Below are 25,309 nucleotides of genomic sequence, written 5' to 3' on the forward strand. Positions count from 1 at the left end.
CGAGGCCTGGGGCAAAGGGGACCTCAAAGAGCACCTCCCTAGGGAATCTGGCCGGGGCCCAAAGGAAGGGATACTGGTCGCACTCCAACAGTTTTGTGAGTTCATGACCCCGCACAACACGACGCCGATAGAGAACCGTCCCCTTGCGCGCGCGCGTTCCGGGGGGCTAGAGCGCGGTGCGTGGGGCCCGGGAAAAGCTTCGCCCCGCCTCCTCGCCCGAGCCGGCGCCTGCGTACTGGACTAGATCAAGCCTTTTCTCACGCCGTTAGTTCAGCTCGGGGAGAGCATATGCGCACGCGCCAACTGCGCCCGCCGGGAAGAAAGTCACGTGGCGGTCGCCGCGTGCGCTGCGGAGAAGACAACAACGTAGTTTCCGTTTCCATCACCTCTTCCTCTTCCGGTCCTGGAGGACTGCGCACCGGCTGCGTCTTCTGCTGCGGCCCGGGCGTGGGAGGCGACATTCGTCATGGCGATGTTTGAGCAGATGAGAGCGAACGTGGGCAAGTTGCTCAAGGGTATCGACAGGTCTGAGCCCGATCGGAGGGAGCGTTTCCGGCCAAGCGGCGGGGTGGAGGGGATTTTCTAGAGACCGCTAGGGGTGGTCAGGATCCTGGACTTGCCCGGGGGTAAGCTTTCCCGCTCCTCCTGGAGGAGGACGTGTTTAAGGGGAACGGCACTGCAGGGGTCTACGGGCAGGAGACAGACCTGTCTACCTCGCAGTGCTCTCCCTTTTTAATTGCTTTAAGGTCTCCTGTCTGCTGCTCAGCTTTCCCTTTCACAGCCCCTCAGTTTCCTGTGACTGCGCTCCTCAGCCTCTCACAGTGTGTGTCAGTGCCTCTTCATCTCTTTTTTCTTTTCCTCTCATGCCGTTCATTCAACACACGGCATTGAAATCTGTTAGCGCTGGGCGGTGCTGGGGACCAGAGGTGACCACGACAGTCTCAGGCCATGCTTCCATGGTGTTCCCAGTTCAGAGTCCAGACAAACCGGACAACAGGCGGTGATAGCCAGAAGTAGTCAGGGCTGGGATGGGGGAAGCTAAGCAGGAGAGGATGGGGCTAAACCAGGTGGGGGCAGAGGGGCGCGGTGAGTGGCAAAGATGTCCTGGAGGCCAGGTGTACAGGTTGCAGTGACTGATTGGCTGAGAGGGTGGGGGGGACATCCTAGAAAAGACCCAGGGCTCTGATGGGGTTCAGAGCTTAGGCTTAGGTCTGTAATGTGGTTAAATGTTACTAAGGTTATATAGAGCTGATTCAAGACTTTAGTAGAGTAAGTGGCCAGTGCCAGAGTTAGAGGAAGGGAAGGAAGGGAAGGAGGAGCAGGTTAACAGCACCCTTCTCCCCCCACCCCATAAAGTGACTGGCCTCAGCTCCTGTTTCCTCTCTGCTCACCCGTCTTGATTCTTCTGTAGGTACAATCCTGAGAATCTGGCCACCCTGGAGCGGTATGTGGAGACACAGGCCAAGGAGAATGCCTATGATCTAGAAGCCAACCTGGCTGTCCTGAAGCTGTGAGTGTCTGCCTCCGTCCCCACCTCCGGGCCAGCAGCTAGCAGGGGGCCACTGTCAACATTGGATGAGGCTGGAGTTGGGGGTGGTCTTCAGGATGTGGCTTCTCTTGGTGTGCGGGCTAGGAAGCCGTTTGAGTCGGGGTAGGAGGAGAGATGGTTTTTAAAAATTAATCACGGGTCACCTGTATGGGTTGTTACAAAACACAAAGACGTAGCTAAATAAGTACTAGTGAAAACCCACGTACTCACCATGCTTATGGCAAAGTTAAGCGTTGTCAGGGCCCCAGGCCCTTTGCCTCGCATGCTTCGTGCCAGCCACCTCACCCCCGCCCTGGTAACCACTCTTAGGCTCTCATGATCTGGCTTTATGTGAGTTTACCACACACACATGCATCCTGATGAGCTTGGCTCGGGTTTGCCGCGTTGAACTTGACACAGATGTAGTCCTGCCTCATGAGCTTTTCTGCATCTGGCACCTTCCACTTAGCAGCGGCTTTGTGAGATCGATCCCTTTTTCCTGCGGCTGCAGTTATCATTCTTGTGTAGTGCTTCCCTGTGCGGCTGTCTTAATGACTGTCTTAATTACCCGTCCTCCTGTTGATGGGCCTTTGCATTCTGTCCCCACAGTGCTGTATTGACGCGCTGTCGGTTGTCGTTTTTATATATCGTCTCAGTTTTGATGTCTGTAAAACAGAGAGGACACTTGTATTTGTGGGGTTGTTTAGATTGTTACCGGCGTGATTGCTGCTTAGCGCTCGTCGCGCGGTAGCTGCTGTGCTGTAAGCTTTACATGCGTTAGCGCAGATGGTGTGTTGTCTTTGTGAAGTAGATAGGGTTGTTGTCATCCTGTCTTTCGAGGGAGGGGACTGATGCACAGAGAATTTCAAAGAGGTAGTCCAGGGTCACTTCTGAGGGAAGTTTGAACCCAAACAGTCTGCCTGCGGAGCCTCAACCACGACTCCAGACTATGCTTAACGTATTCGTTTATTTGTGAAGCGCTTAACAGCGTCTGGCTTACGGTGTGGTTGGCAGGGTGAACCGTCCCCATCTACAGAACAGGAAAGCAGGTCGCAGAGCCAGAGCGCTGGGATTGGGATTGGAGCCCAGGCATGTCCAGCTGCTGAGCGCTGGGCCACAGCACTGGGCATCTGGCGAGGCCCGGGAACCTGAAGAGGCCGCTGTGGCTCTGCCTCTTGTTCCCCTTCTCAGGTACCAGTTCAACCCAGCCTTCTTTCAAACCACGGTCACCGCCCAGATCCTGCTGAAGGCCCTCACCAACCTGCCCCACACGGACTTCACACTGTGCAAGTGCATGATCGATCAGGCGCACGTATCCTTCCAGCGTCCGGGCGCGGTGTGCGGGGGAGGGGCCGGGGGCAAGGTAGATGAAGTCCTGCGGCGGTGGTCTGCGAGTTCAGCCACAAACTCCGAGCGCCTGCTCTGGGCTTGGTGCGCTGCTGGGTGGGACATTTGGGTGGCTGGGACAGGCCTGGCCCCTGCCCTCCCAGAACTCACTGCGAAGCGGGGGAGAGAGGTCCTCTGTCAGTGACAGCCTGCAGTCGTCTGGGCTTAGGGTTTAGAGAGGCCAGAGGAGGCAGCTGACCCTGCCTGGAGGGCTTCTTAGAGGTGGAAATGTCTGAAAGATGAACTAAATGAAGTGTTAAGGAAGGGTGATCCCGGTGGAGGGAACAGTACGTAAGGAGGCCCAGAGGAAAAAGAGGTCGGTGCTCTTTCAGAGGCAGGAGAGGAAGTTTGGCGCAGCCTCGCCACAGATTTCAAAATGCAATCTGGTCAGATTCAGAAGGGCGCTGGGAAGCCCTAGAAGGTTTCAGAACCGCAGAGTGAGATGGGTAGATTTAGGCTTTAGGAGGATTCCCATGAGGGTTGTAGCTGAGTGAAGGCCACCAGGCAAGAGGCAGGAGCCAGGAAGAGCTGGAGCATCAGCTGAACCTCATTCTGTTTGTCTTTGGAATCTGGCACGGCGCTGGCCGTCGGTGAATAAGTGTTGACTGAAAATAAACTGCCTTCCCCCACCCCCATTGCTTTGCTCTGGCCTGCTTTTTTGTGACAGGTCCACCACTTGGCCAGGGGAGCCTCCCTGTGCCCTTGAATCACTTGACAAGCTTGGCGGAGTCCCCCATCCGTGCCGGGCCCTGTGCTTCTGGCACTACAGTCCTGAGGCTGTCACACTTAACCTGCCCGTCAGCAGCTGAGCTGAGAAACGGGGGCTTGCGAGTTGAACCCGCTCTGCCAAGTGTGTCCATGGGAGTGCCTGCCTTCTGAGAGATTGTCCACCTTCCCCAGGGGTCTGTTCTGATGGCATTTTTTTTTTTAAGATTTTATTTATTTATTCGACAGAGAGAGACATAGCAAGAGGGAACACAAGCAGGGGGAGTGTGAGAGGGAGAAGCAGGCTTCCTGCTGAGCAGGGAGCCCGATGCGGGGCTCAGTCCCAGGACTCCAGGATCATGACCTGAGCCGAAGGCAGACACTCAACGACTGAGCCACCCAGGCGCCTCTGGTGGCTTTTCAGAAAAAAAAAAAAAAAAAAGGCATACAGCGTGCTGTTAAAAGGACAAAAAGCAAGGGTGCCTGGGTGGCGCAGTCGTTAAGTGTCTGCCTTCGGCTCAGGGCATGATCCCAGCGTTCCGGGATCAAGTCCCACATCGGGCAACTCCGCTGGGAGCCTGCTTCTTCCTCTCCCACTCCCTGCTGTGTTCCCTCTCTCGCTGGCTCTCTGTCACATAAATAAATAAAATCTTAAAAAAAAAAAAAAGTACAGAAAGCATACAGTGGAAAAAGACCAGGCTTCCTCCCCTGTCCCACAGCCACAGCACCCCGTGCCAGGAGGCAACGGTAGTTTGCCGTTCTTGGGTACCTTTCCAGAGATACGCTAGAGACGCGCGAGTACATGTGTGTGTTCATGGACACATGTGTGTGTCCCCACACACATGCCAGCCCCCCACCCTGCTGGCGGCCTCTTACGCATGTTGGTCTGCATCTTGCCTCTTTGCATCCCTCGTGCCGTCGCGTCTCCACATCGGTTCCCTAAGAGTTGAATCGATCCCAGTGTGTGGACGGGCCAGTGTTTGGTTTCATATGTCCATCGCTGGATCACCTGTCATCTTTACCAGCCGTGCTGCGGTGAACAGAAGGTGAACAGGGAGAGGTGGCCTGGGGCTCAAGGCTGTTTTCCCTTAACGCTTTCTCCTCTCAGCAAGAAGAGCGGCCGATCCGACAGATTTTATACCTCGGAGACCTGCTGGAGACCTGCCACTTCCAGGCCTTCTGGGTAACTTGGCTCCGGGGCCAGGGTGGGCGCCTGGGCCGCGCTGGGCTGGACTGCTGGAAGGAACAACCACGCGCACTTGCTGTCTGCTTGCATAACTGTGGGCGATCCGTGCTCGGGGCTTGGCGAGGGTGACTCGTCACCCTCACACTGAGCCAGGACGCCCACGTTGTCCCTTGTGCCCCCAGGCTGGGCACGTGTGCACGCACCCGCGTCCGTCCTTCTGCCAAAGTCCTCCATCCTCTGGACGCTCCCTCCCTTTCTTGCTCATACTGGAACCCTACCCTCCACTTCTGCCAAGCGTCCTTCTCACCATCGTTCCCAGACCCGTCCCTCTCCCCCCGAAACCCCTCAGTCCTGAGGCTCAGGCGTTGGCACTTCCCTCCCCACTTTGTTGGTGTCAGCTCCCCTGATAACCGCTCCTCCTCTCATGAATCACAGCTCCTGTTCACTGCCACTCGCCACTACTCCTGTCATTCTTAGGTGCTCGCAAAGCCAGATCAGTGATCTTTCCACCACCCCGACCTTGGGGTTCCTCCATCTCTTGTCCTCCATGTGATCTCGGCCCCTCTCTCCCAGTCAGGCCCTAGATCAGCTCTCAGTGCATTGGACCCCCGAAGAGTTTAAAAAAAACTATATGTGTGTGTGTGTGTGTGTATACACACATACATGTGTATACTTGTGTATATGTTTATATTTATATGTATGTATGATATACATATAATATAAAATATATACATACGTACGTATCGATCCTTGACTCGGGCCGTCAAGAGTCTCATCTGATCGGTCTCAGTGTGGTCCAGGCTTTGGGATCTGAAGAAATTATTCCAGGTGTTTCTGACGCCCAGTAGTACCTGCCTTCAGCAGTAATTGCTACCTTCTCTGCCCGTGAATGTCAGACATTTCTACCCCCTGACCACTTCCTCCTGGCTTCCCAGCTCACCTCTGAGAGGTCTGCAGCCTGGCATTCTTGGGCCTGACCAGCAACCCGGTCCTCCGCTGCGCTTCCTCCATCAGCGGAAGTCTGCATCGGAGACCATATGAGAGGCTGGCAGAAGGCCCGTCAGACCTGTGGTGCTCATCCCCTCCCAGCCCAGGGCCTCACTGCCCACTCCCAGCTCTTCACGCCCTCTCATCCCCTCTCCTCCCTCCCTTCTTATTGCAAGTTGTGCTCCTCCACCTTGTGGGAAAATCAAGCAGCCAAAGCAGAGCTCCCACGCATTACCACCCTCAGCCTTGACATTTGCTGTCAGCTGACGGAACACTTTTCTGTTTCAGTGGGTGAAACGTCCCTCCTCCCGGCTCAGGCCACCCCTCGGCTGGTGGACTGTTCCCTTCTCACCCCCTCAGTGCTGCTCCCTCCTCTCTTGTAGCAGCAAGCCTGGCCTTCCCTGGTTGTCTGGTGACCTTCCCATGGTCACCAGAGACCATGTCCACCCTGTAGTTCATTCTCGCCTAAAGAAGAGAACTCTCCCTGAACTTCCACGTTCCCTACCACATCTGCCTCTTGCCCGCTTTCTCTGTTCTCCGTGGAGCAGAAAGTCTTGCATCCCAGGAAACCCCTCCATGTCAGACGGAGTGGGATTGTTGGTTACCCCGCTCGTGGGCCTGGTTGCCTGTGCTCAGTCTGTCTTCCTCTCCCTGCTCACTTGAAGCCACTGCGTTCATTCCATTCAGGCTTTTGTGACCAGCTTCCTAGCGCCCACTCTCCCACACGTATGCACGTGCATGCACGCACGCCCTATGAAACCCATGTTGTCTGCCCTGTCGGCCACCTCTGATGGGGGACCACACACTGCTCCTTCAAATCCTTTTATCGTTTGGCTCCCGGGACGGTTACTCTCCTGTATATTCTCCCGTCTCACTGATCCTCTCCATTGTCCTTGTGGGTTCCTCGTTTCCTGCACTAACGTTGGAGGGAGCCCTTGCTGGGAGGGTGACTTTTGAACAGAAGCCTGAAGGGCGTAGGCTAGCCATGGCAAAGGAGAGTTCGAGACCCAGCACCAGCCAGCACAAAGACCTTAAGGTGGGCGGGTGTGGGTGTGTCTGAGGAGCAGCGAGGAGGCCCCTGTTGCTGGAGCAAAGAGCTGAGGGGGAGGACATGACAGGCAGAGCCTTTGGGGCCTTGTGGGCCGTAGTAGGACACTTGGCCTTTTTTCTGAGTAAGACAGGAGCAGGAGGAGGTGGGCGAGTGCAGTTAGCTAATCTGTCTCTGTTCCCTCTTTGGGTCTGTGGTTTATGCCTGCCTGATTCAACCCCCAGCTCTGTGATTTGGGGCAAGTCACTTAGCTGCTCTGAGCCTTGGTTTTTTCATCTCCAGAAATGGGCAGAAAATAATGATTTATTTCCAGGGTTGTACAGAGAAGAAAGTTGGCATGTGGGCATGTGCCCAAGTGGTAGCTTCTGTTGCTAATTTCATTAATAGTAATATTCTTGAGGTTACTCACATTGGTGTGAACATTATCATTGTCCTCACAGCAAGCCCTGGATGAAAACATGGACCTCCTGGAAGGTATAACTGGCTTTGAAGACTCTGTCCGAAAATGTAAGTCCCTCTTGGTGCCTGGGCTTCCCAGGGGGAAGGGGTAGGGAGTGGCAGCAAGGTCCCAGGGGTGGCCCTTTACCGTCTTCGTTCCGTATCTCTGCAGTTATCTGCCACGTCGTGGGCATCACTTATCAGCATATTGATCGCTGGCTGTTGGCCGAGATGCTCGGGGATCTGACGGGTAAGTCCTCTCTGGGTCCGTGGTGCCGATGGAGGAGGTTGGGGGTGGTCAGGGGCCTCGGGCCTTGGCCAGCAACTCAGATGGACCCATCCCTGCCTCAGCAAGTCGCTGTTGAAGGTCCAGCCTAGCTCGTCATGGAGAGAGTAAGGAACTGGTATAACATACCCTTCCTTGGGGGAGATCCTGTGGCATTTGTTTATTTTATTCTGCATAAGTCATTTGAATGCCTTTCAGTACCAGACTGTTCTGGGCCCTGGGGATACAGCAGTGAATGGAACAGAATGGCTCAGATTTGTTCTCTCGGAGGTAGCAAAACGGATAACAAAAAGAGATGTCCAAGTCTAGGGTGAACTCATGCAAGACAGCTCACCGGGCTCGGGTGACTAGTGCCTCGGTGGAAACAGGCGGGCGGCCTGAAGGCCGAGGAGACCAGAGGATGCTGAGGCAGGCGTGTGTCTGTCTTGTTCATAGAGCAGCCGGGGTACCTGGTGGGAGCACAGTGAGAGAGGGGCAGAGCCGAGGGCAGAGAAGTGGTGGGAGGGACATCTTTAGATACCTTGGGGCCTCCTGAGGACTTAGTCCTTTGTCCTGAGTGAGCTGGAGCCAGAGGAGGCTTCTGAGCAAGGAGGGACATGATCAGATTTGTGTTTTTAAAAGATCTTTCCAGGGGCTTCTGGGTAGCTCAGTCAATTAAGTATCTGGCTCTTGATCTCAGGGTCATGAGTTCAGGCCCCGCGTTGGGCTCCATGCTGGGTATGGAGCCTGCTTAAAGATTATAAAGAAATAAAACTAAAAGATCCTTCCAGAAAGAAAGAGGAAAGAAGGAAGGAAAACATGTTTGTGTATTTGCTCATTTTTGCAAAAAGAAACACAGCAAGAAAAAGAAAAGGAAAATGGTCACTCCTTGCTTGGTGGGGGGTGAGCACAGGGAGGGAGAGCGGTGGGTTGGGGGTGACATTTGGCTGAGTACCTTATTTAGGTAGTTTTGCCTTTTGATCTGGTAGCGCGTGTGAGTGTGTGTGCGTGCGTGTTCAGTTTTTTAGCAGAAGCAAACTTTCATTGGCCGCTTTGTGTCAGCCTGTACTAAGTGCTTTACGTCAGGTAGTTGTTTTATATGTTTAAAAGTGAGATTAAGTCAGAAGGGAACAAACAATCCTGAGACTTAAAATCGAAAGAGAAGCAGATGAATTTATCAGATCGCTAATAGTCCCACAAAAGACTTAGTTCAAGTAGCAGGACCGTTTCCGGCCATAGGTGCTCACCGGCAGGTTTTTTTAAGAGCAAAAAGGGCCTGCAAAGAAATTCGCAGCTTAGGCTCTGGGCTTATGGTTTGTGATGGTGAGGACAAAATTTTAAAACCATTTCCGAGTTATGTGGAAAAGCAGAGAAGGAAGCACACACTGTTGTTGGAAACTTGAGATTTGCGCTGGGGGAGAAAAGGGGTAGAGATGAAAAGAAGGGGAGACAGGCCCTGTGATGTTATGATGGAAAAGTCGACAGGCTCCCTTTGGCTGCCATTTGGAGAATGAACCGTAGAAACGCAAGCGGGGCTGCAGGAGATACTGGTGGCCCCTGAGGCAGTCAGGCAGGGAGGGCGCCCTGGCCTTGGCTGCGGTCCTGGGGGAGCGGGGTGACGGAGCCCCCGCACGGCCTGTGTCACCTGCAGACAGCCAGCTAAAGGTGTGGATGAGCAAGTATGGCTGGAGCGCCGATGAGTCGGGCCAGATCTTCATCTGTAGCCAGGAAGAGAGCATCAAGCCCAAGAACATCGTGGAGAAGATCGACTTTGACAGTGAGTGGTGGTCCGAGGCCGCGGGCTGTGGGTCTAAGGAGCTGCCCTTCGACAGACCGGGGCTGGGGCTCCAAAGGACTTGGGTAGCTGTGGTCTGCTTCAAGGCCAGGAACTTTGCCTCTGCCAGAGTCCACTGACTTCTCTCGCGGGGCTTCCTACTGAGGGGTGAATGGCGGGGGGATGGTGGGTGTCCTTCCCTGGGACGCCCTGGGGTTGGACGGGCCTGGCAGGGTGTCTCCACCTCCTTGCTGGTCCTGGGGGCTCTGGCCTGTTGGCTGGCTGTCGTTGGGGATGGCGCCTCGGCCCTGGCATCTGCAGAAACACAGCGGAACACCAGAAAGCGTGGGTTCTGGAGCGGATAGCAGGGCGGGGATCTCAGTTCTCGGTTTCTTAGCTGTGCCACTTGGGGCCAGTGATTTTACCTCTCTGTGCCTCAGTTTTCTCATCCAAAAAGTGAGGATCCCAGCAGCAGTCATTATGACAAATACTGTCTAGTTCCTTGGGATAATGAAGTCGTTTGGTCTTCACATGAACCCCTTACAGTAGGGGCTGTTACTGTAAATTACGGTACAATATCCTAATACGTATGTTGTGGAGACGTGGGGGCAGAGTGAGACTGTCTGTGTGGAACACAGTTCTCAGCACTGTCGCACGCATAGCAGTCCCACACCTGGGAAGGGAGCGGAACAGCTGTGCGGTCAGCACTCTCACCTGCGTACGGTGCATGTGTCGTAGAGTGAGCGAGAACCCGGGGCTGGGGATCAGCAGCTCCCTTGTATCCTGGGTCTCCTCCCCTGTCTCTTGTGTCTGATTCTGGGGTTTTAAAGATAAGAATTGGTACAGCGTGGCTTCTGGCTACAAACCAGCTCATCTGGTGCTACGTGGAGGATCAGGACTCAGTGGGACCTCACTTTAAATGACGGTGCCCCCTGAGTTGGGGTTCTTGGTGAGAAGTCACCGCAGCATACGGCTCTCCGGTGAGGAGGTGCAGGTCTGGGGCTTGGAGTGTCTTGCAGGTGGCACGTAGAAAATGTAGCTGTGACGGCGGTGAGAAGAGCCAAGGACTCTTGGTGCAGGGCCTTGTACTGAGCGTGTCATGTAGTCCTAGGACCGTGTGGGGTCGATGCTTCCTGCAGGTGGGGAAGCTGGTGTTCATGAACGTGCCTGAGGTCACCCACCTGGTAAGAGGCGGAGCTGTGATTGGGACACAGGTCTCCTTGCTCCGGAGTTGAGATTCTTAACTACTGCCCCGTACTGCCTTTGTGAGGCACCCGGCTGGCTCAGTCAGTAGAGCGTGCGACTCTTATTCTTGGAGTCTTGAGTTCAAGCCCCATGTTGGGCACAGAGATTACTTAAAAAACAAAAAAAAAAACCCACAACTGTCTTGTGAAGGTGATGAGGGCCTAGAAGAGGTTTCTTTTTTTTTTTTTTTTTTTAAGATTTTATTTATTTGACAGAGATAGAGACAGCCAGCGAGAGAGGGAACACAAGCAGGGGGAGTGGGAGAGGAAGAAGCAGGCTCACAGCAGAGGAGCCTGATGTGGGGCTCGATCCCACAACGGCGGGATCACGCCCTGAGCCGAAGGCAGACGCTTAACCGCTGTGCCACCCAGGCGCCCCCTAGAAGAGGTTTCTGATCTGCCACCCCTAAAGAATTGTGGGTGCCCTGGCTGGTGGCTGGAGGTTGGTCTCCCATTCTTGCCGTATTGACCGCTCCCCTCTTCTCTTCCCAACAGGTGTGTCCAGCATCATGGCCTCCTCCCAGTAACTCAGCAGACGTCGAATAGATTTGTTGACTTCTTATTTCTGTTGTCTCCCGCTCATTGGCTTCCTGCGTCTGCTGCTCGCCCACCAGAGGGAGCCCGGGAGCAGGCCTCTGCCCACTCTGGGCGGAGCCACCTCCCTTCTGCCTGGGGCCTCCCTCCTACTTCCTCCCCTGCCCCATCCCCCCAGCAACTGACCTTCCACCCCCACCTCCCTGACCTGTCGGGTCACCAGTAGGGAGCCGGCAGCCATGAGTCAGCAAGGAGGCGGATGTGAATGAATAGGGTGTAGGAGTCCAGCCCTGCAGCTGGGTGTGGCCCCTGCTCCTCTGCCTTCTCGAACACCTAGGTGAACAGCAGTGGGTTCCTGGTGAGGGGAGGCACCACCTTTGCCCTTTGGCCACACTAGTGGCCCCACAGAGCCTGGAGGAGTGAATGATGGAGGATTCAGTCTGCCTCCTGTCCTGACTCCTGCTCATCGCATTGCTGTGTGTCCTTGGCTTGGCGACTCTGCCTCTGTTCCTCAGTTTTCTCATCTGTGAAAGGGGGAGAATGACTCACCCTTATCAGTTGTGGGGGATTCCATGAGCTCTTGCCAGTAAAGGTCTCTCATCAGGGCCTAGCCTGTTCTTGGCTGTTAGAACAGGGATCATTGTTAATTTCAGACTCAAGATTGCTTGTCCCCAAGGTTGCGAACTAGTCCTCACCATTCTGCTTGGCGAGACTTTACAAGAAAATTGGGGGTTTTAGCTAGGCTGTTCCTTACCCCCACCCCCATCCCCAAGTCTCAGCCCACACCAGCCAGGAGTTCTAGCTAATGTTACTTGATCTGTAGCTGTAGTTCTCCCTGTTTTACATGGGATTCCAGAGTCTGACAGAGTGGCTTTGGGCAAGTGTCTCCCCTCTGAACCTGCTGTCTGCAGGAAGAAGGGGTGGAGACAACAGCGACTGCCTTTGGAGGAAAGTGGAGGGAAGAGATGTCATCATAGATGTCCAGCCCTTAGTGTAGCTCCACAGCTGTCACCGAGGGAGTGTTTCATTCTCCTTAGTCGTCATGCGTGAACTTTGCCTACAGAGAGGGCCGTGGCAGTGCCTGGGCTGTCCCCCCTTCCCAGTCCTCCCTCATCTGCTTACACTTACACCCATCATTCTTTTGAGGACAGTGACTGGGAGCCAAGGCAGGGCGGGACACCCTTTGCCGTGGGTGCCAGAACTGAGCAGGAGCCAGGAAGCAGGGTGTGTCCAAGTCCTGGGGACAAAAGGTGCCTCTGTGGTTCACAACTTGGAAGCCAGCTCTAAGGGGTGGGAGAGGGGCCTAGAAGGAGAGAATACTGTGATGCTATTTGATCGTGTAAGTCAGCAAAAGGCACCCCCTCTGCATGAGTGCGTCTCCCACTCACCCCGCTTGGCAGGTGCCTTCGTGTAGATACAACCGGCATAACCGACCATGGCTGCTCTGCAGGGAAGAGGAAATGATCTTTAGCTCTCTGGGAAACAACATCTTTTCCTGCTTAGCCTACTGCCTTTGCTCTAGGAGGATCCTTTGAGCAGCTGAAATCTGGCTATAGAGAGAGACTGCCTGAGTCCAAATCCCAGCCTAGTGACTTTTAGGCACATTGGTTGACCTCCCTACGCCTCGGTTTCCCAGCCGGGGAGAGCACCCACCTAAGTAGTTACTGTGAACGCATGCATTTGAAGAGTTGGGAACAGTCTGGCCTATAGTAAGAGATGATGCATTTGCTGCCGGGCTTGCTTGCTTGGGCTTAGGGCTGGTATTTCAGTTGCTTCCATTGCCCCCTCTTGACACCCCGGTTCACGTTCCCACCCTAGGAGGGCACAGCCCTCTTTGGTTCATTTCACTAACTAGAATTAGCAACGGAATACAGCAGGGGCGCCTGGCTGGCTCAGTCGGTAGAGCATGCGACCCTTGATCTTGGGGTCATGAGTTCAAGCCCCACATTGGGCATAGAGCTTACTTAAAAAATAAAATGTCACAACATTTATAAATAAAAGGAGCCTTTAATTTAAACCTCACTGAGTGGGGCCATCCATTTCATCGCGGAGCCCTTCGTCTTGGAGGTTTTTCAGTGTCCGTTGGGAGCAGGCAGGGTGGGGCCGGTGGCCCATAGCCCCAGCAGCTCTCCCTGCCAACTAGGCCCAGCACAAAAGTCCTGCGTTTGTTCTCTAGGTCACAGCCAACACCCCTGGATCTTTGGCGAGATCCCGGCATCCCCTGGGAAAATGGGCTGTGCCCAGGCCTCGTCCCTTTCCTTTGCGTGCTGTGGGATCCCTTCCAGTGCCTTTGAAAGAGGTGGAGAGAAGTCCATGAGCTCCCATACCTGGAGGAGCTGTGTCTTCTCATCCCCATCCCTGGTAGTCGACTGTGACACAGTCCCCTCCATTCATACTGTGGGCCAGTTCCTGCTCTAGTCTAACTCCATCCCTTACCTTCTTCCCTTTCCCAACTCCAATCAAGTTCACACTCCTCGGTCGCTCATGTCCAAACCATGGGAGCCATCTTGAGCCCGGGTTCTTCCTTCATTCTCATGGCCACCCCCTCCCCCCTTCCAATTCACGACAGTAAGTCCTGTCAGCTCCCCTTTTCCAAATCCTTCCACCACCCATCCTCTGTGGCTCTCTCCTCCTCCAGGACCCTGGTCCTGACCACGCTCACCTGGACCACTGTGGCAGCCCCCTGACTGGTCTCCCTGCCCTCGCTCCACTTACAGTCTGTTCCCCTCCTGTGGCTGCTGGATCCTGTAAACAGCTGCACGGGATCCCGGTCCTCTCCCTGCTTAGGGTCCTCCCAGAACTTCCCATTGCATTTCCAATAAAATTCAAACTCCTCATCATGGTTTTAAGTCCATCCGTTCGTTCACCTAAGATATATTAAGCTGCTCTCTAGAGCCAGACACTGGTTCAGAGACAAGGGAAACAGCTGTGAGTGACCAAAGATCCCCACTCTCATTGGCTGACATTCTTGGGAAGAAGACAGATAAACACGGTAAACAAGCCAATCATGTAGCATGCTAAATGCTGATCAGTACTCTGGAAAAAATAAAGGAGAGAAGGCGTAGGATGCAATTTTCACTAAGGTGGTCAGGAAAGGTCTCGCTGAAGAGGTGATATTTCTGCAGATCTGCAGGGGAGGAGGCTGTTGAAGCCCTGGGGATCCAGTATGTGGATTTAAGATTTATTTATTTAGGGGCGCCTGGGTGGCTCAGTCGTTAAGCGTCTGCCTTCAGCTCAGGGCGTGATCCCAGAGTCCTCGGATTGAGCCCCGCGTCAAGCTCCTCCGCTGGGAGCCTGCCTCTTCCTCTCCCACTCCCCCTGCTTGTGTTCCCTCTCTCGCTGGCTGTCTCTCTCTCTCTGTCAAATAAGCAAATAAAATCTTAAAAAAAAAACCTTAAAAAAAAAGATTTATTTATTTATTAGAGAGAGAAAGTGAGCATGGTGGGGAGGGGGAGAGGGAGAGGAAGAGTGTCTTAAGCAGACTCTGTGCTGAATGTGGAGTCCTGTGTGGGGTTTGATCCCATGACTCTGAGATCACGACCTGAGTGACCTGAGCGGAAACCAAGAGTTGGTTGCCTAACTGACAGTCAGATGGAACTGACAGAATTTCCTGAATTGGATGTGGGGTGTGAAGACAAAGAGGAGGCAAGGATTGACTGCAAATCTTGTTGCCCACACAGCTGGAAAGATGAAGGCACCATTAATTGAAATGGGGATGACTGTAGGGTGATCAGGTTTGGGAAGATCAGAAGCTTAGCTTTGGATATTTAAATGTGAGAGGCCTGTGGCAATGTCATTTATTTGTATTTATTTGCTAACGTATTATTGCCCCCCCCCATGTGAGCCACCTGAGAACTAATCTTGCTCATCATACTCAGCACTCGATTGCCAGCGCCCAAGAGCAATGCCTGGCACACCACATGTACTAAATGTTTGTTGGATGAATGAAGATAGACAAGTCCCAAAAGTCCTTCATCTTCCCGGTCAGCCAGTATTTATTCCAACCTACCTAACTCTTGTGTCCATTTTGTGAACCCTTCAGGTCTGTGTTCAAATGTCCTCCTTTTCTGCAAAGCCTACCCTGACTACTGTTTGACATTCCATCTCATGCTTAATTTTTCTCCAAAACATTTATCACCTTGGAATAGACTTCCTAAGATAACAAATCTTCCTTTACTAGAAGGTAGTTCCACGAGGGCAGGGATTTCTATCTTGTTTAGTGCCAAGGCGTAAAACATGATCTGGCATACAGTCGGCGTTTAACAAATATTTGCTGAATTTTTGTTGCTGAATAGGAATACACATTCCAGGCCTGGGCAGGTTAAGGCTCGATGGCGAGATCCCCGCCTTATGAATCATTCATGATCTGGCCCCGCCCACACGTAGAGAACGGGCGCGCTCACACGGGAGAGGGGACACGGCTCGTACAGGAGGGGAAGGGGAGGTGGGCGAAGTGGACTCTGCGCAGGCGCCGAGCTCTGCGAAGCCGGTCCCAGCGCCTTTCTGGTTAGGAGGCGCGCGCGCGCGCGCGGGAGGGCGGCGGCGGCGGCGGCGCGGTGCGCAGGCGCGGCGGGCAGTGCGCAGGCGCTGGGGGAGGGCGGGCTGAAAGCAGCTGAAGCGGCGGCGGCGGCGGCGGCGGCGGAGGCTCGGGCAGAGGGGCGGGAGCTGCGGCGGGAGCGGACGGGCTGGTCGGCGAGCGAGAGGAGGCGGAATGGTGGACTACCACGCGGCGAACCAGTCGTACCAGTACGGCCCCAGCAGCGCGGGCAATGGCGCCGGCGGCGGGGGAAGCATGGGCGACTACATGGCCCAGGAGGACGACTGGGACCGGGACCTGCTGCTGGACCCGGCCTGGGAGAAGCAGCAGCGCAAGGTGCGCGGCCCGCGGGTCGGACGGGCTAAAGGGGGGCTTCCGAGGGAAGTTGGGGCCCGGGAAGAGGATTAGAGGTCTCGAGAGGGAATTGGAGGGTCTGTGATGGGAATCGGGGGTCATGAGAAGGAATTGGCGGGACTGGAAAGGGGTTTGTAGTCCTGAGAAGGAATTGTAGAACTTGACCAAGGAATGGGGAGTCTGAAAAAATAATTGGCGGCCGAGTAGGAAATATGGAAGTCTGTTGAGAGAGCCCGATGAAGGAATTGGAGGGTCTGGGCGGGGAACTGGGGAAACCGAGATGCTTAGAGACTAAAATGGAATTGGGGTCTGAGGCGGGATGTAAGGGTTAGAGGGTGGTTGAGGGTGCGGAGAGAAACAGGGGAGTCTGAAATTTGTGGGCCAGAACGGAATTAATCTCTGGGGGAGCCTGAAGAGGAGCTCGAAGGATGGAGGGTGTTATTTGGCAGTGCAGAAAGCTCTGAAGAAGGTTGGGGTTGGGGGAGTTCTAAAGGGGATGGAAATTCTGGAAGTCTGAAGATGGAGTAGGGGTATTAAGAAAAGGATATGAAGTCCGAAGAGTGGTGGGGATACCTGGGAGACTTGGAAGATGAGAGGGACAGAGGAAAGAAGTGGGTGTGAGTCTGGGCCGTGGGGTGCGAGGATGGGTAGGGGTGTGGATGAAAGAAGTTAGGGAGTTGTAAGAAGTGTTTGAAGGGGAGAGATTTATTTGGGGTGCCCTGTTCTAATTGGGAGGCAGGAGGTGTATGAGGAACTGGTGAGGGATGGAGAGGCCGAAAGGGATGCAGAGGGTACCTGGAATGTTTTGAAGAGGGAATTCTGAAGAACTGAGAGGAAAAGGTAGTGTGGAAAAGGTGAGCATGCTGGAGAGAATGGGGGCGGCAGAATGGCGGGTAATGGGAGGGGGATTAGTTTAGGAAAACGAAAGTCTCATTAGGAAGGCAGTGTGTGATGGATGGACTGAGAAAGGAATTTGAGGGGGAGGGCTTCTAGAGGTACACAGTCTCGGGAATACAGAGTGTATTTTGAGACGGGGGGGGGAGGGAGAATAAGGGAGGAAGCTGTGAGAGTGTCAAGGAAGAATTTTGTCTCTTGTGGGGGGAGGAGGTGAAGGGACCCTTAAAGCAGGGTCTGTTTTCAGGTGGCATGTGGGGGTGTGGAAGCACCTTAGAGGGGACCGTAGTAGTGAAAGGGGGATCAAAAGGAATGGGAAGCCCAGAGAAGGTGTGTGTGTGGGGGGATAATTCAAGGTGGTTGAGGAGGGGAGCTCTCAGCTGATACAAGAGAGGGTTTGAGTGTGTTCAGGAAGAGCTAAAGCTAAAGAAAGGAGTGTGTTGAGTGGGTGTGTGTGTGTGTGTGTGTGTGTGTGTGTGTGTTGGGAGAGGTGGTTTAAAGTGTGTGTGAAGAGAGTGGCAGGTGTTTGAAGTTAGAGGCTTTTAATCCGTTCTTGGAGATCTGAATTTTCTTCCCAGTTGTTACTCATCAGCTTTGTGGTCCTGGGCAAGACCCTTGCTCTCTTAGTACAGTTCTGTCTGTGAAATGAGGAAGGGTGGAAGGAGGTCCTGTGGTGCTGCAGAAATGGATGTGTACGGTGTGGGGACTTCGGGAGGGGGGATTTGGTGGAGCTTTTTCAGGAATGTGGGGCAGACTCCAGGGATTTGAGTGATGAGCTGAAGAATGAGAGCGGAGAGTGTGACTGGAAGCCTCCTAAGGGTGTGAATTGGTGCTCAGGGGCCCAGCAGGCCGCCCAGGGTGGAGGGGAAGGGTGAAAGGAGCAGCTGTTCCTGGGGTGCGGCCTGGCACAACCTTGGGTAAATTCCCAACCTCTGCTTGAATTTCCTCATCAGTAGTGGGAGGGTGGCGGGTTGGTGATGGTGTTCTTCTCCATTGCTCCAGTTATCTCCAGGTGGCCAGGTTGAGATAATCTGACATAGAAATGCTTTTTGAGGGGAAAGGGAGATCTAGCCTGCTGTCACAGCAATAATTTATTGCCCCAGGCAGTGCCGGGTTGGAAAAGGTTAAGAGTTGCCAAGAGACTTGGAAAGTTGGGAGGGGAACGGGTGGGGGGGCAGGGTTGTTGTTGAGTATTTCTGGGATCTGTCTTCTCCAGCTGCAGGTGTTTGGGAAAATGAGCCCCTGACTCCTTCCTCTCAGGTGGTGAGAATGGGAGAACCTTCCCTTTCCCTCCCTTCCTGTCTTCTACCCCTCCCCAGATGACTCCTTTTGCTAGCTCATTTCCACTCCCTTCTGGGAGTTAGGGTGTGTGCTCCTTCGTGGTTATAGTCTCCTTTGCACACAGGGTGAGGCTGGGGCACCATTCAGGCCCTGGGCGGGAACCAGGACTCACCGGAGCCCCAAGGCCCTGCTGCTGTGTTATTTTCCCTCTTCCCTTCCTCAAGGACCAGGCAAGGTTGAGGGAAAGGGTGGCTCACAGTGTCCTCTAATACAAGCTGCTTTCAGTTCTCAATAAGGGTCAGATTCTAGTATGTCCTGCTTTATACCCTACTGCAGCAAATATTTACACATAGCTGTTCTTTGGGGAAAAATATTGCTTCACTGCTGTGCACTTTCCTATTATGGAAGAGGGATCCTTTATGGAATGGGGGAAGGAATAATGGAAAGGAATATGTACACAAATTTGTACTGTGCTTCCCTTTTTCTTTCCCTTCTAAGAGGACCCCCCCCCATGGTCTGGGTGAGTTTTTCTACATTACAGTGTCAATTTAGCAACGGACGGGTTGCCCTTCTTGCCTCTCCAAGGCTGAGCCACGGGCACAGGGAGAGTGGCAGTCCTGTCTGTGAGTGTCTTGTGCATACTCACATATTCACATACTCTAAAACTCTGTGTCCAGAATAGCTGTAGTCCCGTGAAGTGTGTGGAATTAAATTCTTCTCGGAATTAGTCAAGGGTGGTTCAAGTCAGGGTGTGTGTGGCTTCTGGTAGTTCTCACTTCAACCCGAAGCTATTTGCTCTGACTTCTAGGGACCCCTGTAACTAAGGTACTACCTGATAAGTAGGTTGTGCAATAGTTCTGACACAGACACACTAAGTTTTCTCCTGGGGGGATGGGGGAAGGACTGGTTTGGAGCAAATTCTCCAGCAGTTACAATTCTCGGCTACAGTTCCTTCTTCCAGTTTCTGAAAGGGTCTTGGGCAGCCTGGCTACTGCCCCATGCTCTCCTGGACAGGAGAGATCTCTTGTCAGCTCCTCCAGATGACCTCCTAGCATAGCAAGAAGGAACGCCTCCCTTGCTAAGGTTGCGTGTTCATCGAAACATCACTGCTTGCAGGGCCTCAGTGTTTTAGACCCCTGACCTTTGGCTTGGGCTGTATTAAGGGTGAGTTAATTATTTGAAAGTTCTGATGGTGTTTTGTTTTTCTCCAAGCAGGGTTTTTTGTTTTGTTTTGTTTTGTTTTTTTTAAAGGCTGACAATAGAGGCCTCAAAGTAGCCATCTGTTATTTTGTTCCATTACTCTAATTGCTTCCCTCTTAGGATCTGGCTAAGACTGACAGGTCCGTAGAGGCTTTCAAAATTAAATAACATACCTATCAAAAAAATTAAATAATAATAATCAAGATTTAAAAAACCCTGTCAAACTTAATTATCATCTAAAAATAAGACTGTTAAGATGGGAGGGGGCAACTATACTCTGCCCTCTTGGGAGAGGGGTAGGGGAAGCTACTCGCTGCTAGCACTCCATTTCCTCCCCAATCCCTGAAAACAGGTCTTAGAACATGGCTTTTCTGATGACTGCCGAAGAGGTGAGGTCTGGGAGGATGGCCTGGGAGGCACTGCGCCCCTTGTAGCCACTCGGCCTCGGTTGAGAGTTGGTACCATGGCGTGGGAGCGGTGCCTGCTATTCCATCTAATCCTAGGTGGTCCAGGGCGGCAACCCAGGATTGCCCTCTGCCTTCGGAAACACCCTCCCTGGTTCCAGCTTCCAAGACCAACAAGGAGGCTCGCTAGGCTACCTTGGCAGCAGGGAGCTGACTCACTCTCGCGCTGAAACTGGTGCTAAATGGTTTTATTTAAGGACAGCGGCTTGCCTGGCCTCGAGTGGGCTTCCTTGTGGGGAAAGCTTGGTGAGCATGTTGGAGGAACTCGGCCCAGGAACTGAAGGGCGGAGTTTGAGTGTCCGGGCTTTCCCGGTGCTGTTGAACTCTTGAGCTGCAGTCAGGAGGTCAGTTAAGATGTAGGATGGCACTCGCAAAATGTCTTCTTAAGCAGATTTCAGGGGAGCAGGGACAAGTCTGCATTCTAGTCTTAAGCCTCTGGGATGGGGAGACTTCTCACTTCTGTCCTTGAAACGGAGACTCCAGTCATGGCGGACTTTGGCCAGACAGCCCGGTTTTTCACAGTTACCTGCGTGACTAGTCCAAGTTACCTGGCAGTGCTGTCTCACAGAGGACAGAAAAGAGAATGAAACCAAAAAAGAATGGATTTGAGAAGGCTCAAGGAATTTTTGAGACTGTTAAGGGGGACACTTTCAGCTTTTGCTGTATTGATTTACAGTGTGCTGGGAATTCTAAAAGCCTTTGCCCAGATCTTAGGGTTCTTAAAAGAAAACAAAACAAGGATTCCCTTGCTGCTTCTGTTTTTGCGGGGAGGGCAGGGGAGAGGAGAAGGGCAAAAATAATTAGCGAATAGCTGTTTGCCTTCGGATCGCTTGCTCGGTCAAGTTTTCTGAATAGCCAAAATATCGACATGTTTATCTCTTCCCTGGCATTGAGTATATTCTAGAACAGTGTCTCCCCCAGTTTTATCCCCATTTCCTTCACTTAGTCATGTCCCTGGTCTCATCAGTCACATTCAAGTCCCTTCCCTCAGGTTCCCGCCCACTGCCTTTATTTATGTATTTATTTTACAGAATAACAAAACACTCGTGTTACCTTGCTCAAGTTCCTCTCCCCCCCCCTTTTCTTTTTTCATGGAAATCGGAGGCAAGTGATAGCAAGTTGGTAATTCAGCGGCGGGGGTCACTGAAACACAGACCTACCCAAAGGGGAAAGGGAAAGGTAGGCCAGACGAAAGTTTCTACTTGAGTGGATGCAAATTCTGTCATCCATGGAGGTTTGAAAGACGTCTTTATATCATGGGTGGTTTGAGAGCTCAAGAGCAGTGTCCTTTAGGATGAGTTTAAAGTTGAAAACATCAAAGCCCAGTTATAAGGAAACTTAGTTTCACAATGTTGGCAGTGCGGGCACCAGAATTTGTTATAAAGTGTCTGAAAGTGGCACAGTAACACTTGCTTTGCTTCAAGAAGGTTTATGAGTTACATTTTAGTCAGTATCCCAGGTATCAAGGAGTGTAAGGGTCAGTGAGTGAATCAAGAGAAACAGTCATTTTAAATTCCAGACAATGTGTAAAAGAAGGATCTTACTGGGGGAGAAATTAACCAGCTAGCTGGGAAGAGAGGGATCTTGCCTCTCCCAGAAAGGGAAATCTTTGCCTGAATTTAACTGGCAAGGGTGTCCTTACATCAGTGCTGGGGAAGTTTTATCCAAGTAGCGGTCTCCCTGGGATTATAAAAATCTGAGACCTTCGTCGGGCTGTTGTGCCTTTTTTGGTTGTGGTGTTCTTTCATGTCCCCTCCCCCTCCCTTTGTAAACAATCGATGCATTAACTTGGAATGTCCAGGGGGAAGTCTTGAAAAGCTGGTTGGTGTAACTTGGTTGCCTTCTCTGGAGTTCCCAGCAGCAGTTACTCTGGGAGAAACCAGTGGTCTTTTTCTTAGGCGTAAGTTATTGAAGAGTTATTGGAAAGCCAGTGGATTGAGTTTATTGGAGATTTGCTATTTGCCACCTATTTCTGTGCTGGCTCCTGCGTTTCTGGGATGAGCCCTGTCCCCACAAGAGTGAGGGGCCATCCTGCCATTTCCAGAAGAGACTGGTTCTCCAGCCAGAGCAGCGCCCCCCCCCATCCTTGCTCCTACGCTTATCTCCGCATTTACTAACCTTCAGTCATTTGTGATTTTTCCATACCCACTTTTATATGCTTAAAACTTTTCTTGAAGTCGATTTGCCTCTCTTCATTTTAAAAGGAAAAGTTATATAAGTATGATAAATGAAAAACTCAGCCTCCCTGGCCATAAATAGAAGGAAACTGGGGAACTAAACACGCTGAAAACAAAACAATTGTCCTTAAATTCTAGCTAGGGGTTATTCCTTGCTGAAGGCTCTGGGCCTGAGGCCTGCTCCCTTTGTTAAAAAGAGAGATTGGCAAGTGTTAGTGAGGTGCTGACGACCCACAGTACCAAGCAGAGACTTTCTCTTTGAAGTAATCAGGTTAACAAGAGAATCAAAGAATAACCTCATGGTGATTCAAGGTTTAATGTAGGATGTGGATAACCCTTAAAATCTCCCATGTGTTGGGACCCCCGGGTGGCTCAGTCGGTTAAGCCGTTCATGATCCCAGAGTCGTAGCATCGAGTCCTGCATCAGGCTCCCTGCTCAGCGGGAAGCCTGCTTCTCCCTCTGCCTGCCTCTCCCCCTGCTTGTGTTCTCTCTGTCTCTGACAAATAAATAAAACCTTAAAAAAAAAAAAAAATCTCCCATGTGTGCGTGCCACACTTGGAAAAAACCGTATCACTTGACCCTGGAAACATTCCACGAGTGTCAGGACAGCGTGACTTATCCAGGAACACACCGCCCATCCTGCTTGCCCCACATCCCACATCTCACTCAAGATCAGATGACACTGGATTTATCCTTGCTTTCAAATGTTAGGGTGTTTTGTTTGTTTGTTTGTTTGTTTGTTTGTTAAGAACCCAGGGCCATGTAGTAAATATAAGAATTGTGGGCTTATCACTTGCCCCTCACGTAGGTTTTTCTTTTTAAGGCTCCGGTTTTCATACAGATACCCCCTGGAAATTTGGCTGCCCCCGCCCCAGGAATACACTGGTATGCTGTTTGGGTATTTGAATCCTAGATTCTGAGAGGAAAGCAGTGCCCTCCTGCCGAGTTAAGAAAGGCTTATTTAAATGTTTTTCTTCCAAATATCAGAGCAGAACAGATTCTTTGTTTTCCAGTGGAACCATCCACACAGGGCAGGAGTAGTTGAAAGTGGCAGTTACTACTCGCGGAGCACAATGAAGTCATCTTGGGAAATATCGTTGACAGTGTTGAAATGATTGAATGGGATGCTGGAATACCAGCCATACAATAGCATTTGTGTCTTCAGCTTCGGGCAGGAATAAAGAAGACATTGTGGTTTGTTTTATGCTTTTTAAAGTTTCCCCCCCCAAAGGTGTGGGTCTGAGTGATGTCTGTCACTGGCTTTCTAGTGGGTTTTTCTTTTCATCTTCTCCCCCTCCCTGATGGCTGTTGAGAGTGGGTGGAAGCCACATTTTGGGTGGATGGGAGGTGGTGCGGAAGGCAGGCAGTAGGCCCTGCTCCTCGTTCTCCACCTGTGAGGAGAACGATCTGGTTTGTCATCTCCAGAAAGCCTAAGATAAAGTTTTCACGTCGCTCCTCCTGAGCAAAAATGATTCTGATTTAGAACGTCTTAATTAGCAGTCATCCAGGATGGAGGCACAATGGGAAGTGATCTGGATGCATTTCTTTTCTTTTTTTGATATATATGTCATTTTGATGGCCGAGAAGGCCAAGTTGCAATTAGAAGAAACATCATGGGAGGAAGCTTGAAGGTGATTCAACAGCCAGCCATGCTGGGAGGTTGCTTGAGGGGCTGTCAGTCTAGGAGGGTTGGTGGGTCTGAAATGACAGGCCCTCTTTCACCAAGCGCCAAGGGCAGTGCTGGAAGCCTCCTTCCGTCAGAGTCATTGGCCCAGTCTGTGCGTGTGTAATAGCGCGTGAGTGCTCTATGATCTGGGTGTGAGTGAAAGGTATTTAGTTGATATCACCATGGAAACTGAGTCACTAATTGTTTTGGGGAGCACTTCCACACCCGAGGCAGTACTGATGGTGGAATGTTGGGCTCTTGGGCAGAAATATGCTGCTAACCGGTGTCCCAGGAAAATATCCATGGGCATGGTGGCCATGCTGGGTAGGTGGACGAGGAGCCTCTGTTTCCTGGTGCAGGAGTCACGCGGCTCTGTTTTATCGATGAGGGATGTGTGTTTGCGCATGAGAGAGGGAGAAGGAAAGGGGGACAGCAGGAAAGCCGCTGTTGGCTTTGTGGCCAGGACATGTGCTTTTTCTCCAGGCGTTTAGAGTTGGAATCTCAGCTATGTGACTTCTTAATAGCAGGGCAAAATGCGCCTGCATCTTTTGCCTGCTTTCACAAACACTGACAAATTAAAAAGGACTCTAAAGTTTCCAGCAAATCCCAAGTGCAGTTCATTCCATGATAACATTAAAAAAGAAAAAAATCCACATCCTTCCTACCCCAACTCTGACAGTAAATAAACTTTTTTCTCCCTGTTATTTCCTCCTCTTTCCTTTAAGGAATTGCACATCTTTATATTAAACTCTTGAGTCTGATGAAAATATGAAACGCTTTTACAAAGTGCTGGTTTGGCTATTGCAGGCATGGATTGTGTTTGGAATTGTCAGGTTTTTGTTGTTTGGTGTTTTTTTTTGTTTTTTTTTTTTTTTTTAATTTTATAGGCTTGTATGATCTTCCAGTTCTGGCTTATGATACAAACTCAGTTTCAGAATTCAAAATGTCTGGAAGCAGCTGGTTTTCCAGGCTGCTTCAGGGGCAGTCTGATGAATCAACCCTTCTTACGGGCGGTCTGCTAACCAGTCCTGGAAGGTATCCAGACGGTAAACATCACTAGGATTGTGAGGCTTTTTTTTTTTTTTCCCCTTCTTTTGGGTCATTTGAGCTATGCTGCCAAGTCTGGTAGGATTTGACTTTCTGTAAAACAGAAAGGTCTGTATCAAGATGTCTTTTTCAGAGATGTCAGTCCTGTAGTCAGCCCAGTGCTATGTCTGCTGGTAGAGTGGGAGGAAATACCTAGACTGGTTTGGGGAGGGCCTTCTTGACCATTTTGGGAAGCTAATTGTCCCTTTCCTTGTGTAACTTTCTTTAACTCACTGACACGGAGACAATCCACAGAAAAGAATTCAGTCCATTGAGAGCTGCGATCCATTTTAGGGATGGCTGGTTAAGGACCGTGGCCCTAAGCTGCGTAATGTCCAGGGGTAGCACTCGGTTCTTACCTCCTGCCCAGAAACACCCTAGAGATTCAGAGGGAACAAGTTTTGTGTGTTTTTTTTTTAAGATTTTATTTATTTGTTTGACAGAGAGAGACAGCCAGCGAGAGAGGGAACACAAGCAGGGGGAGTGGGAGAGGAAGAAGCAGGCTCCTAGCGGAGAAGCCTGATGTGGGGCTGGATCCCAGAACGCTGGGATCG

General features: G+C 51.9%; 2 protein-coding genes across 5 annotated transcripts in view; both read left to right on the plus strand.

Annotated features, from left to right (window-relative positions):
* Positions 1 to 372: 372 nt before the first annotated feature.
* Positions 373 to 11,123, plus strand: EIF3K (eukaryotic translation initiation factor 3 subunit K). Its single transcript, XM_045785845.2, has 8 exons — positions 373 to 525; positions 1,412 to 1,510; positions 2,720 to 2,840; positions 4,728 to 4,802; positions 7,281 to 7,347; positions 7,451 to 7,528; positions 9,195 to 9,320; positions 11,057 to 11,123. The coding sequence occupies exons 1-8, from the start codon at positions 467 to 469 to the stop codon at positions 11,086 to 11,088; spliced, it is 657 nt and encodes a 218-aa protein (XP_045641801.1). The 5' UTR covers positions 373 to 466; the 3' UTR covers positions 11,089 to 11,123.
* A 4,611-nt stretch (positions 11,124 to 15,734) lies between these two features.
* ACTN4 (actinin alpha 4) overlaps positions 15,735 to 25,309 on the plus strand; it is a 70,798-nt gene continuing 61,223 nt past the window's right edge. For 2 of the 4 annotated variants that reach the window (XM_087870752.1, XM_045785833.2), the window contains exon 1: positions 15,735 to 15,968. In XM_087870752.1, the coding sequence (XP_087726878.1) occupies positions 15,807 to 15,968 (162 nt within the window). In that variant the 5' untranslated portion in view covers positions 15,735 to 15,806. The remainder of the gene's footprint in view (positions 15,969 to 25,309) is intronic. The other 2 variants (XM_087870751.1, XM_045785825.2) reach the window with 1 other exon arrangement.

Source organism: Ursus americanus, chromosome 21, assembly GCF_024610735.1.
Source record: "Ursus americanus isolate L20-20 chromosome 21, mUrsAme1.1.p, whole genome shotgun sequence".
Lineage (NCBI taxonomy): Eukaryota > Metazoa > Chordata > Mammalia > Carnivora > Ursidae > Ursus > Ursus americanus.